The sequence below is a fragment of the Scyliorhinus canicula genome, chromosome 20 (genome assembly GCF_902713615.1).
Source record: "Scyliorhinus canicula chromosome 20, sScyCan1.1, whole genome shotgun sequence".
In the NCBI taxonomy this organism is placed as follows: domain Eukaryota; kingdom Metazoa; phylum Chordata; class Chondrichthyes; order Carcharhiniformes; family Scyliorhinidae; genus Scyliorhinus; species Scyliorhinus canicula.
This window is the reverse complement of record NC_052165.1, coordinates 61,770,570-61,784,684: the sequence shown is the minus strand read 5'-3', so window position 1 is coordinate 61,784,684 and position 14,115 is coordinate 61,770,570. Positions and strand designations below refer to the sequence as shown.

Sequence of the window (14,115 nt, the reverse complement as noted above, 5' to 3'; positions counted from 1 at the left end):
GAATTCATGATGAACATTTCATTATTTCTTGTTGCAGAGACTTTTAATGTCTTTTCAAATGTTTATTTTCTTGAAGTTATTCACGACAGATTGGAGACACAGAATGTGACATTGCATTTTACCCTATATTGTTAATGTTTATTGATAAGCTAGCATTGATTTCAGTGATGTGAAACTACAGTTTTTGAAAACATTTCTGCCACGTTTGTTCTAGTCAGAGAAGCAATTCCAGGTACTTTTCAAGAAAATATTCATGCTGGACACAGAACCCTTTCCAACTTCAAACAGAATTTCAGGCGTCCACATTAGATACAGCAGACGCAGCGTAAAGTGGTCACTACCCTCTGTCTCAGCCACAACCTTGGCCACACAGTCCTGCTCATAACATAATCCATCTTTTGTTTACAGTCCATCTTCTTGGTGCTTAGGCACTGTTCCGTGCATCTTTGGGCCTTAATATAGTTGTCGCTCTAGAAAATAGAGCTAGGTTTCAAGGCAGGGAGTACGACTTGTAGCAGAGTGAGGGTGTAATGATATACGAGCAATAAGCTTTATTGAGCGCTCTCATGCACAGCAGAAATTGTGCACAAGGAAAGAATGAGCATAGCTAGGCAACAAACCTTAAAATAAATCAATGACCTTAATTGCCTTCAATCAGGAATGACTCACCCCAGACTAAAAAGGCAGGGAAACAATTCAGCTGAGGAGAGATGCTCGCGAAGGAACTGAGCACGAGAAGGGCTATGCTGAAAATTAATCCTTGCTGCTGTTTGATTTGTCACTGCTTGAATAGCCAACTGCTATGGATAAATAAACCTCACCTTTTTGACCACTAAGCCTTGGTCGGCCTACTGGGTCCTGGGCGTATTTCAGATTAAAGCAGGAAAAGGCACATTTCAAAAATGAACTACACAGATTTAATTTGTGATGTAGTTCTCAAGTAGTTCTCCGCGCAGGATCATAACTGTTGATGTAAAGTTAGCGCGCATTCCTGACCCATTACAGGAGAGATTGTTTCCTGTTTCCAACACTGACCACCCGACAGTGAAATAGTGCAACTCAAAAATTAGACCTCCAAAGTAAGGTCAATTAGTACTAAATCACTTAAATGTTCTCAGGCATAAAAAGGGCTCTTTTCATGTCCATGTGGAGTTTGCACATTCTCCCAGTAGTTTGCACATTCTCCCAGTGTCTGCGTGGGTCTCACCCCCACAACCCAAAGATGTGCAGGGTAGGTGGATTGGCCACTAAAATTGCCCCTTAATTGGAAAAGGATAAAACAGGGCTCTTTTCACATTGGTCCTTTAATTACTAGAGTGACTCCATCTCCGATATTGGTGTATATGAACCCAGGTCTCAATGAGCAAAAACACTAATCACTCCATTTCTCTTACTTCTTCAAAATAATAACAATAATCGCTTATTGTCACAAATAGGCTTCAATGAAGTTACTGTGAAAAGCCCCTAGTCACCACATTCCGGCGCGTGTTCAGGGGGGCCGGTACGGAAATTGAACCCACGCTGCTGGCATTGTTCTGCCTTGCAAGCCAGCTATTTAGCCAACTGTGCTAAACCAGCACAGGAACACACTCCTGAAGAAAAACTCACCCACTCCCCTTGTTTCAGTTTGGGACCATTGGTGGCTCAGGTCTAGATTCGAGCCACCTTCTAGTCGTCTCTCATTGTCCTGAAAAGTGACTCCTTTGAGACACACTGCATGCAGAATCTGGCTTCCAATCGCATATGTGGGATGTGCTGACTCAAAGTCAACTGAATGTAAGGCTATATTTGCCTCACAAAGGAGGTCAATCTCAATTGAAAAGCAAATCACGATAGGACAAGTCAAAAGAAAATGGGGAAAAAAAAACTCTTCCTTTCAAAAACACTCAAAACAAAACGATTGTATTGTTCAGAATTTGTTTAAGAACATACAGATCCGTCAGAAATTAATGTCCAAAGTCATTCAACGTTTGCTAAGTGATCAAAGCACCTTCCTTCACCTGCAAGATTTGCAGCAACTTCAGCAAATAATCCAAACAATTACAGATGTGATTGCTTAGCATTAGCTCAACCGAGTGACAGGGCAACCAGCCACTTCATCCAAGACGAGCACTTTGAAGATGTCATTGAAGAAGCTTGGGTGATATTTGCAGGCCCTGGCACAATCTGGGTTAAAATTCACCTCCAGAATTTGGGGCTGCATGATCAGTTTTCCTGTAAAAACAAATATCAAGAAAGCATTTTAAGTGTTTGCGCAGAGGCTGAAATACAATTTGAAATCCTTCAAGGAGGGGATCATTTATTGAAACCAGCAGAGATCCGTAAAATTAATATATTTAGTGTAACAGTACTTCTTGAAATACAGGATTTCCAATTATTCCAAGACTTGACTAGAATCAAAACCTCTCCCTTTGGTAAAAGCTACATAGAGCTACCCATATGTATAAAAAGGGTCCAGCAATATAAATATTGTCAAGAGTGCGTGTGTGTGGTCTTGCGACTTGTTTATAGTCACACAATATGAGAGTCTAATTGAGAACCGTTTCCCCTCTCTCTACCCCTAACCCTCCACTCAAGAGTTCAAAATGCAGATTTACATCTGGTGGAGTCAATATTATTCCTTCAAATCTGCCACTTCATGAATGACACAGAAAGCCTTCGATGTGTAAAAACAGGACTAAGAAAACAAATGCAAACTTCGTCAAGAGGCTGGCCATGCTGCTAGCGGATTATAGTTTTTGTTCTTCACCGACATTCTGCCCCCCTCCGCCGCTCCCAATTTGCACTCACCAGAATGTTGATCAATGCCATTTTCAACAGCGACAGGAGTGTTCCCCCCACCCCCAACAGAGGTCCTCACTCTTGTATCAGATAGATCAAAAAACTGTTATACGCAGTACACTTGGCAATCAAACATTGCAAAACATTTTGTAAACTATCGAATTAATCAACTGACATCGAATAGGTGCAAACACCAAACCAATCCACTGACCAACCAGGAAAGTGTGCACAGACAAAACCTGTGTATTACCGTTGCCTATTATGAAACTTATTAATTTGTCCCAATTTGTTGACTTTCCCCCAACTCCTTGCCCCTGAACTCGCCCCCTTCACCCTAACTCCTCTCAAAAAAGGTTGACTGAATATCGCAGAATGCCCTTAAAGTATCCATTCTTCCTGGGTGTCACCTTATTCAGTTCTACTGCTGGCATCGGGGTGAGAAAATGTTTCAGCTCACCGTAATCTTGTACCCCTGAAATGACTCAAGGGAGGACATGATGGGATGAATTAAGCACATTTTTTTAGCAGCTTCCTGGAGACTAAATGGGATCGCAGTAGGTAGGGGAGGGGCCAGCAACCTGTGGCTGCGTGTGACTCATTAACAACTCACCTGCGACTCACCACCACCACCATCATGATGGTTATTAAATGGCTTGTTTTGTTTTCTTAATTTTAAAAGACATTTTACTTGTGAGAAACTATCATACCATGAACAACTTTTTGTAAAAACCTTTGAAATGTTGCTGAAATGTCTCGGTCTGCCTTGTTTTTCAGTATTGTTAGCATCCGCACATTGTGTTTTCTCGATACTGTGTTTTCGTCGAAATTTCACAAATGGTTGTTCTGGTTATTAAAGGCTACTGACCCACCCTCTATGTATTCCCCAGGCCTTCCTTCAGTCAGTTGGACATTGACTTAAGATTAACTTCCATTCTTGTACTCAGCTCTTCCCTCATGCCCCTGTCTGCTAGCTCTCCAAAATCACCTGTTTTCCCACTATTCGCACAATTTCCCCCAACCAGCACACAATCAGAACTACCGATGATATTTAAGATCTTCATCAGATCAGCCCACAACATTCTCTGCTCCCCTCAAACAGCCCCATCTCTCAAGCCTTCCTTTGCCACAGCCAACCCTCACCGTTAGTAATACTTTGAACATATCAGTTATGACCTTACAACAATTTGGCATCCTGTTTCCCCAACGCCTGCTCACAAATTCTGCAATGCTGGCATTTGACCTTTCAACCTCTGGATGTTGGCCCAGTGTCATCACCATGACAACTGGACAGCAGCGGTGTCTGCCATGGCCGCTGGTGGTCGCATTTTAGAAACTGGAGCACATAATACAGACTAATATTGTAGCGCAGTACCGAGGGGATGCTGAAATGTTGGAGGCGCCGACTTTGATGGTCTCCATTAAATGGAGACCATGTCTAACTCAAGTAGATCTACATGAGTCATGCTACTCCAAGAGAAGTTGGGGCAGTTTTCTCGGTATCCTTCATCCAACCACAATACAAATCAGATAATCTGGCAACGAATGCTTGAAGAACATTCAGAAGTACATACTTGAAATGTCCTGATATTGTAAAAGGCATATCAACGGAATCCTATTTCTTAAATATACCAATTATTTGAAAGACTGGAAGAATATTGCTCACTACAATATTCTAGGCCCACAATACTCCAGGATGCTGATTAATTGGCTAGCTTGGATAATTATGTAACCCAGGAATGGTTTAATTTAGTTCAGGGCAACCCTGTAAATTGGTAGTCAGGCCCATCTGGGCAGGTAGTGAGAAGCTAACTAGTGTTCTTTGCGAGCGGGCTGCATGGTTTCAAATTGAAACACCACAGTCATGATACCATACACACTTGGGGGCTCGCAAAGGATTTCCTTTTTATTCCCCCAAACAGCAGTAAATCTCTTTTTCTTCTGGTACTTGCTCAAGTAAAGCTCATTTTCACTGCCACATCTCCCTTCCTTAGCTAGTATCTCTGTCTCTGATTTGTTGGGGTCAGTAGGTTTGTCTGTAATAATCTCCTTAAGAAATTGTAATGTCAAAGCTGGACATCAAAGCATGATGGTTAGCTTTGTTGAAATAAGGGGCAGCATGGTGGCCTAGTGGTTAGCACAACCGCCTCACGGCGCTGAGGTCCCAGGTTCGATCCCGGCTCTGGGTCACTGTCCGTGTGGAGTTTGCACATTCTCCCCGTGTCTGCGTGGGTTTCGCCCCCACAACCCAAAAATGTGCAGAGTAGGTGGATTGGCCACGCTAAATTGCCCCTTAATTGGAAAAAATAATTGGGTAATCTAAATTTTAAAAAAAGCTTTGTTGAAATATGTCATTTTGTCGACGTTGCTCTAAGAGTGTGTATGAAATCAGCCATGATGAGAAAGAAAGGGAAAGTTATGAAGGTGGACGAAGGCGCAGATATTCATCAATATAGGGGCACGGATCATAACATATTTTACATTTGTGAAAGATAGAAAAGATGGAGACTTGCTTGCAAAAAGGCAGGAGAAGATCAAACGTGCAACTGTAGAATTACAGAAGTTGTGCTATTAACAGAAATGTGAACTTCAAAACCTTTGGAAAAAAAGGAAACAGCTGCAAGGGTTTATATGTTGAGGCAAAGGGAGCCCATGGACTATCAATGGTCTCAAATTGATCCAATTTTATTGGTCAGGGCCAACTATGCCCTAATGTGGCATCGTAAGGGCCTCTCAATGGGGGCAAAAGGGGGTTACAAGACATCGCTGGCACATCTAGAGAAAGACGACAGACTATAGTCAATAGATTGGCACCCCTTCCACAAACATTCATTCCCTCTGCCACCGGTACACAGTGGCAGCAGTGTGTACAATTTACACGTTGCACTGCAGGAACTCAACAAGGCTCCTGAGACAGCAGCTTCCAAACACACGGCCACTGCCATCTAGATGGGCAAATGCAGCAGACATGGGAACACCACCATCTGGAGGTTCCCTTCAGGTCACTTACCTTCCTGAGCCGTTCCTGCTCTGTCACTGGGCCAAAATCCAGGAACTCCCTCATTAACCAGCACTGTGGGTGTACCTACATCCCGTAGATTGCAGTGGTTCAAGGCGGCAACTCACCACCACTTTCCCAAGGGTAATTAGGGAAGGGCAATAAATGCTAGCTTAGCGAACAAAACCCACATCCAGTAAATTAAGGGAAGAGAAGACAAGGAGATAGTGCCCCAGAGAGCTCAGAAGCAGGAATCGTCAGTCTTGCTGTATATCTATTGCTTCTAAGTATTAACTTTGTATTTCTTGTGATACTTAATAAACTCTGACTTGATTAAAGAACTTGAGCCCTACCATCTATGTCAGAATTAGTCAAGAACCCCGAGTGTGCCGGATTTTGGTGTCCTATCTCACACTGATTATCCATGATATCTCAAAGACATATTCCACATGGATTCAATCTGAAACTGCAACCTTTGATTTTCACATCCACTCAAGATTAGATATTTCTAGACATTCAGCATTCCTATTCTTACTGCATCCTGAGATGCACAATGCATCGACACATGCATTCTCCGTCTCTCTTCAGCAGCAGAAACTCACTGTCTCGAGCTGTCCGAGTTTACCGTTTCATTCCATCCTTCATCACTTGGCATTTTAACAGAAAATGTTTTGTTTCCTTCCTTTCAGGTGTGAAGGATCACAAGCTTCAACAGCTCTCAAGTAGTGACAACCGCCACCCCCCCTTCCCAGGCCAGATACTCTTCCCCCTTCACTCCTCTCTGACTCCATCCCTTCTTCTAATTTTACGTCTTGCTTGTATTCACAATACTTTCTGACCTTCCCCTCTCCGACCCCGGACAATCTGTCATGAATAAAAGCCTCAGCTTCATCCCTTTATCCAGCCCCACATTTCAACATAGCACAGTGGTTAGCACTGTTGCTTCACAGCTCCAGGAACCCGGGTTTGATTCTCAACTTGGGTCATTGTCTGTGCGGAGTCTGCATGTTCTCCCTGTATCTGCGTGGGTTTCCTCCGGGTGCTCCAGTTTCCTCCCACATGTCCCGAAAGATGCGCTTGTTAGGGGAATTGGACATTCTGAATTCTCCCTCCGTGTACCCGGACAGGCGCTTGCATGTGCCGACTAGGGGATTTTCACAGTAACTTCATTGCAGTATTAATGTATGCCTACTTGTGACACTAATAAAGATGTTTTCTAATGTTCTGACATCTACTTAGCAGAGACCGAATGCAAACTCTTTGGAACAGGCAGAGGCGGATTATTCTCAGATCAGCCATGCTCGAATTAAACAGAAGAGCAGGCTTGAAGGACCAAATGGCCTACTCCTGCTCCATGTTTGTCATGTTCCTCGTACCTCCCACTGGACACCCAACCATTTGTTCCAGCACGGTCACTGATTCAATTTCCTTCCTGCATGGTTTCATAGACCTGTAACCCCAAACCACTTTTACCTACTTCCCAAAATCCGCGAAGAGGACTACCAGAGTAGACCCATCGTTTTGGCCTCTTCTTTCTTCCCAACCCGATATTTTTCTTTCTTTGTCCACTCTCTTCCCACCAACATCCGTGATGCCTCTGATGTCCTCTGTCACTTATAACTTTCCAGTTACGTGGCCCCAAAAATCACCTATTCACCATGGACATCCATTCTGTCTTCACCTGCATCCCCCACCAGGACACCGCAAGAGCTCACCCCATCTTCCTTGAATAGAGGTTCAAACAGCCCCATCCACCACCATCCTCCTTTGTCTGGCTGAACTTGTTCTCACATTGAGGAATTTCTCCTTCAAGTCCACTCACTTCCTCCAAATAATATCCATATGCAATAGATCATAAAATTTACAGTGCAGAAGGAGGCCATTTGGCCCATCGAGTCTGCACCGGCTCCTGGAAAGAGCACTCTACCCAAGGTTAACATCTCCACCCTATCCCCATAACCCAGTAACCCCACCCAACACTAAGGGCAATTTTGGACACCAAGGGCAATTTATCATGGCCAATCCACTTAATCTGCACATCTTTGGACTGTGGGAGGAAACTGGAGCACCCGGAGGAAACCCACGCGTACACGTGGAAGATGTACAGACTCCACACAGACAGTGACCCAAGCCAGAATCGAACCTGGGACCCTGGAGCTGTGAAGCGATTGTGCTATCCACAGTGCTACCGTGCTGCCATCTAGCTATGCATGGCTTTTTGTGGCATTTTTTTTTGTTTAAGTTCTATTCCAGCCCTCTTACTTATCTCTCTTACTGATATGTTGATGATCGCTTCATTTCCTGCTCTTGTCCAGAACTGGAAAATTTCATTGACTGAGCTTCCAATTTCCACCCTTTTCTTTCCTTCAAATGACTCTTCTCTCTTTTGACTTCCCCGTCCCTAATTTCTGGGAATAGGCCATCAATCAATAGCGACAGTAAGCATCGACTCTCACAGCTACCTTGATTACAATTCCTCACCTCCATTTCCTCTGAGGACTCTATTCTATATCTCCATCTGCATTGCATACTGTTTGGATGAAGCAGCTATCCATATTAGACCTCTGATACATCTTCCTTTTTCCTGAACTGAGGATTCCACCTGGCCACCATGAATGAAAGGCCCATTCCATTTCCTTCATTCCCAGAACAATCATGGGTTCATCTTTTCCTCCCCTCCCACCCCATTAGCCTCCATTTTCAACAGATCATCCTCTGCCACCTTCAGAGTGATGCTACCGTCAAACAGATCTTCCCCTTCCCTCCCAGCTTTCTTAGGGACTGATCCTGCGGTGATATCCTCGTCTCAATCACTGCTAATTGCCACCCTTTCCTGTTGCATCTTTGCATGCCCATTTGCCTCCTCCCTGCTCACCATCCTGGGCCCCAACACTCCTCCCCAGTTGAAACAGCAATTTACTAGTACTTCTTTCAATTTTGCATTCTCAGTTCACAATGTGGGGAGGCTAATGGGTGACCACTTTGCAGAACTTCTCCATTTGGTCTGCAAGCACGAACCTGAGCTTCCAGCCCCCTGTTATGTTCATACCACACCATGCTCCCACTCTGACCTTTCTGTCCTTGCCCTGCTGAAATATATTCTGATGAACAGAACCTCACTTTTCAACTGGACACTTTACAGCCTTCCGGTTTCAACAGAGTTCAACAATTTTAGATCACAACTACTATTCTATTTTGCTTTGGTAGTTTGGTTTTCCTCTCATTTCTCCCCCATTTCTTTTACTTTGCTTTTGAACAGCAGCTATTCACGATCCTGCCATTTACACCTCTCTAGAAGTATCTTTTGTTTCTTTATTTGTCCCATTACCATCCAGTTTAGCCTTGCACCATGAAACATTTTGGCATTTAATCTTTCCTGCCTTGCAATCTATCACACCTTCCTTTTTGTCCTTCTTTCCACCACCCACCCCCCCCCCTTTCATTTGATCAAAACCTATTACATTTTTAACTTGCAGTTCTAATAAAAGGTCACATCTGAAACATTAATTCTGTTTCTCTCCGCACAGACACTTAAGTTTTCCAACAGGGATTTGAAGCGAAGTCGGTGAAAAACATTGCACTTCATTTTTCAAGAAAGTGGAGTTTCACTTATGTAGATTTCTTCTTAGTTTGGAGACATAGTTATTGGTAACATAGTTCAGCTCATATCAAGATGCCCAACAAAAAATATGCCGCATCTGGTTTGACTGTTCATTTGATGGCTGTATGGATCCATGACTAACTACAAAGATCCAAGGAAAAAAACACTTACCATCACTGTCTGTGTCCCATTTTAACATGAGATCAATAGCATATATTGCTCGAGATGATGGATAATTACAGACACCAAAAGGGGCAGGTTTAGCTGTCGCCACTTGAAACAGTTCAACAAATGATTTCAGTATTTCTTCCTGGTAGCAAAAATGACAAAAGTTTTTAAGAATCGACAAAGTAAAGCCACGAGGAAAGTGACTCATCTTTGGTTTACAACGGCATAATTATTTTCTGGAAAATAGTAGGTCACTTGCTTTTGCTCATATTAAGTCAGAGGCTACTGATTTTATGACAGTCACATTGAAACGTAGAACATAATGGACTGGAATTTGTTTATCATAGAATTTACAGTGCAGAAGGAGGCCATTCAGCCCATCGAGTCTGCACCGGCTCCTGGAAAGAGCATCCTACCCAAGGTTAACACCTCCACCCTAACCCCATAACCCAACCCTAAGGGTAATTTTGGACCCTAAGGGCAATTTAGCATGGCCAATCCACCTAACCTGCACATCTTTGGACTGTGGGAGGAAACCGGAGCACCCGGAGGAAACCCACGCACACACGGGGAGGATGTGCAGACTCCACACAGACAGTGACCCAAGCTGGAATCGAACCTGGGACCCTGGAGCTGTGAAGCAATTGTGCTATCCACAATGCTACCGTGCTAGTAGAGCATTTCATAATGTGCCCACTTTATAAGACCTTTTCTGCAGCCTGTACCTCAAAGAAGTTTTGTCCTGTAAGTTGCTAGAGCTGCCAAAATAGTGAGGCAGCATGCAGACAACAGGGTATCTGGGACCTGTGGTTAACAACTGATCAACTGTGCGTCTCTTTAACGAATTAAACTAAAGAATTGGGAAATAAAAGGAGATAGGACTGAGAACTAAAATGGGTGGGGAAATTCAATGGGCTGTAACTTCTAAGCTTCAGGACATCGCAACTGTTTGGGGGGGGGGGGGGGGGGGGGGGGGGGGGGAGAAGGAGAAGAGAGAGAAAGAGATCCAAAAGATGAGCTGCCCCATCCCGCCCTCTCCCAGCCCCCTCAAGAGGACTCCAGGTAAAGACCACATGTCAATTTCCCAGACTTCTCTTGAACCTTCAATGGGAACCATCCCAAAGTACCATATAAAACACAAACCTCTGATAGTTCTCTTTGATCTTCTCGCATTAATAGGTACCCAAAAAGGTTAGAAGAATCAAAAGCACTTCTAGCCTCCGGTTAACTGCAGTACACCATCCCAGCCCTCACCCCTACTCTGATGGCTACTCCAAGGAATTATGGGACAATATCAATCAGGTCCAAGTAGAGGGATAAAGAGGAGGGTTAGAAGAGAAAAAAGGATGACAACATTTTAAAAAATTCAATACCTCATTTCCTTAAAATCTCTAACAAATTATTATTACCTGAAGGAATGAAATCACATGTTTTTAATTATTCAATATCAGGGCCAGAGGTAGACTAGAAGTCAGGAACAATCACGTACGCAAAAGGATGCGTACAGTTTTAATTATCAGATTTCACTTTCAATTACAAATTTAATCTGCAAATTCAGCAACTTTATAAACTCACAGAATAAAGTTAGGAAGTGCTTTTTCTCAGCGAGAGGGTAGCGTAAAACTGAACTTCCCCTCTCAACTTCCATCAAAAAAACACTGCTGTGGAAATATATTAACATAGAATGCACATAGGATGCAGAATAAAAGGCAGCTATTAAGCCCATCATGACTGCGATGGTGAGTCTCATTCCCCCTCCTTTTCCCTTTAGCCCTGAAAATCTTCTCTTTAGGTGCTTATTCAATACTCTATTGAAAGCCACATTTGAATCTGCCTCCATCTGTCTCCAAGAAAGACATTCTAGATCCTAACCACTGGCTGCATACAAAGGCTTCCTCTCATTTTGCCACTTGTTCTTTTGTGAATCATTTTAGAAATTCTTCACTCTTTTTGCCCATCACTCTATGCTTTTACCTCAGTCTACATTCATTCCCACAATCATTGCTCTATTTCTTGCTGAAATTTGCCTCCAAATGTGTTCCTTTAATCTCCTTCTCACTAGTTGGGGGTTTATGGTAAACGACCAGCAATATAATATCTCCTTTTCTGTTGATTAACTCTAGCCAAAATAGATTCAATCTTTGAACCATCTGGTGTATCAACCTTTGGTATAACTGTGTTAACCTTCATGAATTCTCCTGTCAATATTTTCTTTCCCTATCCCTCCCGAATATGCTGATGGTAGGAATGTTTAATTCCCATTCAAGTCCATATTTAACAAGGTCTGCATTATGGCCACCAAATCACAACCTCACCTGGCAACTTTCACCTGTAAATTGCCAGTTTGATTTGCTACATTCCACTCATTAACATACATATTTCCAACACCATGATGATGGTCGGCTTAGCTTTTTTCCTTAAACACTTTTTGCATTATTCTTGGTCCTATTGTTTGTCCCTCATCGTTTTCTCTGCACCTTGCCTCTGCTGCAGGATTCTGATACCCCTCCCCTCGTCAAATTAATTTATACCCTCATACAGCAGTATCCGAGGATATTGGACCCAGCCTTATGCAGGCATAACTGTCCAGTTTATACAGGACTTGCCCCAATGCCGCAGGAGCCTGCTATAGCTTTTCACCTCAGCATGGTGCTGATGTTTCTTACATAACCAGATTCACGGCCTAGCTGGCTGTCCCGACACAAAAATTCAATGATTACATGTTAGAAATGTTTCAGTCATGAAAACCTGAAAAGATGCAGTCACTGGAACCCACCTCTGTTTTTTTCCAAGGATACTTGGGGTACTGCTTTTCAAACATTGGAATGAACTCATTGTAGTGAACCTGTGAATAATGAACAATTTAGTCATTAAGACCAGTGTGTCACAGCCAGTGTGTTAATACAGTAAAAGTAAAGATAGCATAACACTGATACTGTGGAGAAAGCCCTTCACTTTTGTTAGAACAACAAACTGCAATGGTATCAGATTACTGCAATCCCATCACTTCTCAAATTCTTTGGCATAAAACACTCGGATAATCGTTAACCTGTCTCATATTTCCACTCTCTCTCCATGTCATTATTGAGATTGGCGAGCTGTGAACTGTTGATAGCCATGTGGTTCTTCCCAAAGTTCTACTTGTCTTTTAATAGTCAGAGGCAAAATAAAATTACTACCCAATACAAGGCTCTGATTAGATCAATGCTGCAATTAATTTTGCAACAAAATCCCAGTGTTAACACATCACTAATATGATTTGGGATAAAGCAATTCTGTATTATCTTAATAATTTCTCAACTCCCGTGCCTAAAAAGCATTTGATCAGATGCTTCACATTAAAGATCATAAGCACCCCTTTCAGTCACACATTTCTTTCAGGAACATTTAGTCGCTGAATCAGCAGGAGAAAACAGACAAGTTAATGTTTCAGGCACCGGCCCTTTTTCAGAACTGAAAAATTGGGAGGTGGAAGAGGTGTATTAATGAATGAAAGAAATAATATGTGAATGGCCAAAAAAGAACATTGGAAGGATAAACGTGCATTAAATAACGGACAAAATAGGGCAGCACAGTGCGCAGTGGTTAGCGCTGCTGCCTCACGGCGCCGAGGTTCGTTCCCGGCTCTGGGTCACTGTCCATGTGGAGTTTGCACATTTTCCCCGTGTCTGCGTGGGTTTCGCCCCCAAAATCCGCAAGATGTGCAGGGTAGGTTGATTGGCAACGCTAAACTGCCCCTTAATTGGAAAAAATAAATTGGGTACTTAAATTTATCAAAATAAATAGATAAATATCGGTCAAAATGTACAAGGTACCGAAGAAATAAAGGGTGTGCAAATAGCTAGACTAGCTTGTTTGGGAAGGTGAAAACATTTAATTTCCTGGAGCTATGGTGAATAATTAAACCAGGCTTGTAAATGAGGGTATAGCTAAAGTTTGAAGTTACTGAAATCAGTGTTCAGTGCAGGTTTGCTGATTGCGCAGGTGAAAGAATTACTGTTCTTGAAGCTTGTATCAAGCTTCGTTGGAATGAAAAGAGGCCTGATAGGGAAACAAAAGCAGGTTTAGTGAGCTAGAGATAACCTGGGGCCATTCTGGTGGCAGAACAGAGGTGTTTTGCAACGTGGGCACGTTTTCAATGATGGTTTCATGTTGTAAATGCCGATGGGCCATTTGGCGAATGTAGAGGTTGAACGTGAAAGTCAGGGCGGATTCATCACGATTAAAAGGAGGTAGAGAAGGTCATGGCGGAAACCAGAGCAGAACAAATCAAGGCTCCACTAGACGGCAAGCTCGGCTGATTAAAAAAAAGGAATTCATTTCATGAGTTCTCGTGTAGGTGACAGAATCATCAAGAAAACTTGAGCATACGAACGGCGCTTGGCTCCTCGATCGACAGTTCCAACGCGCCACAGCAAACAATTGCACCGACCTCCTCAGAAGACAAACACGGGACACAACCGACAGAGTACCCTTTTGTCGTCCAGTACTTCCCCGGAGCGGAGAAACTGCAACATCTTCTTCACAGCCTTCAACACGTCATCGATGAAGCCGAACATCTTGCCAAGGT

At 43.1% G+C, this 14,115-nt stretch overlaps 1 protein-coding gene across 1 annotated transcript in view; it reads right to left on the bottom strand.

Moving 5' to 3' along the window:
- Positions 1-900: 900 nt before the first annotated feature.
- The window catches only part of ttll12 (tubulin tyrosine ligase-like family, member 12), a 58,420-nt gene continuing 45,205 nt past the window's right edge, over positions 901-14,115 (bottom strand). The window contains exons 12-14 of the mRNA XM_038780762.1: positions 12,322-12,390; positions 9,549-9,687; positions 901-2,214 (exon numbers count right to left, since the gene is read on the bottom strand). Coding sequence (XP_038636690.1) covers positions 2,063-2,214; positions 9,549-9,687; positions 12,322-12,390 — 360 coding nt within the window. The 3' untranslated portion in view covers positions 901-2,062. The remainder of the gene's footprint in view (positions 2,215-9,548; positions 9,688-12,321; positions 12,391-14,115) is intronic.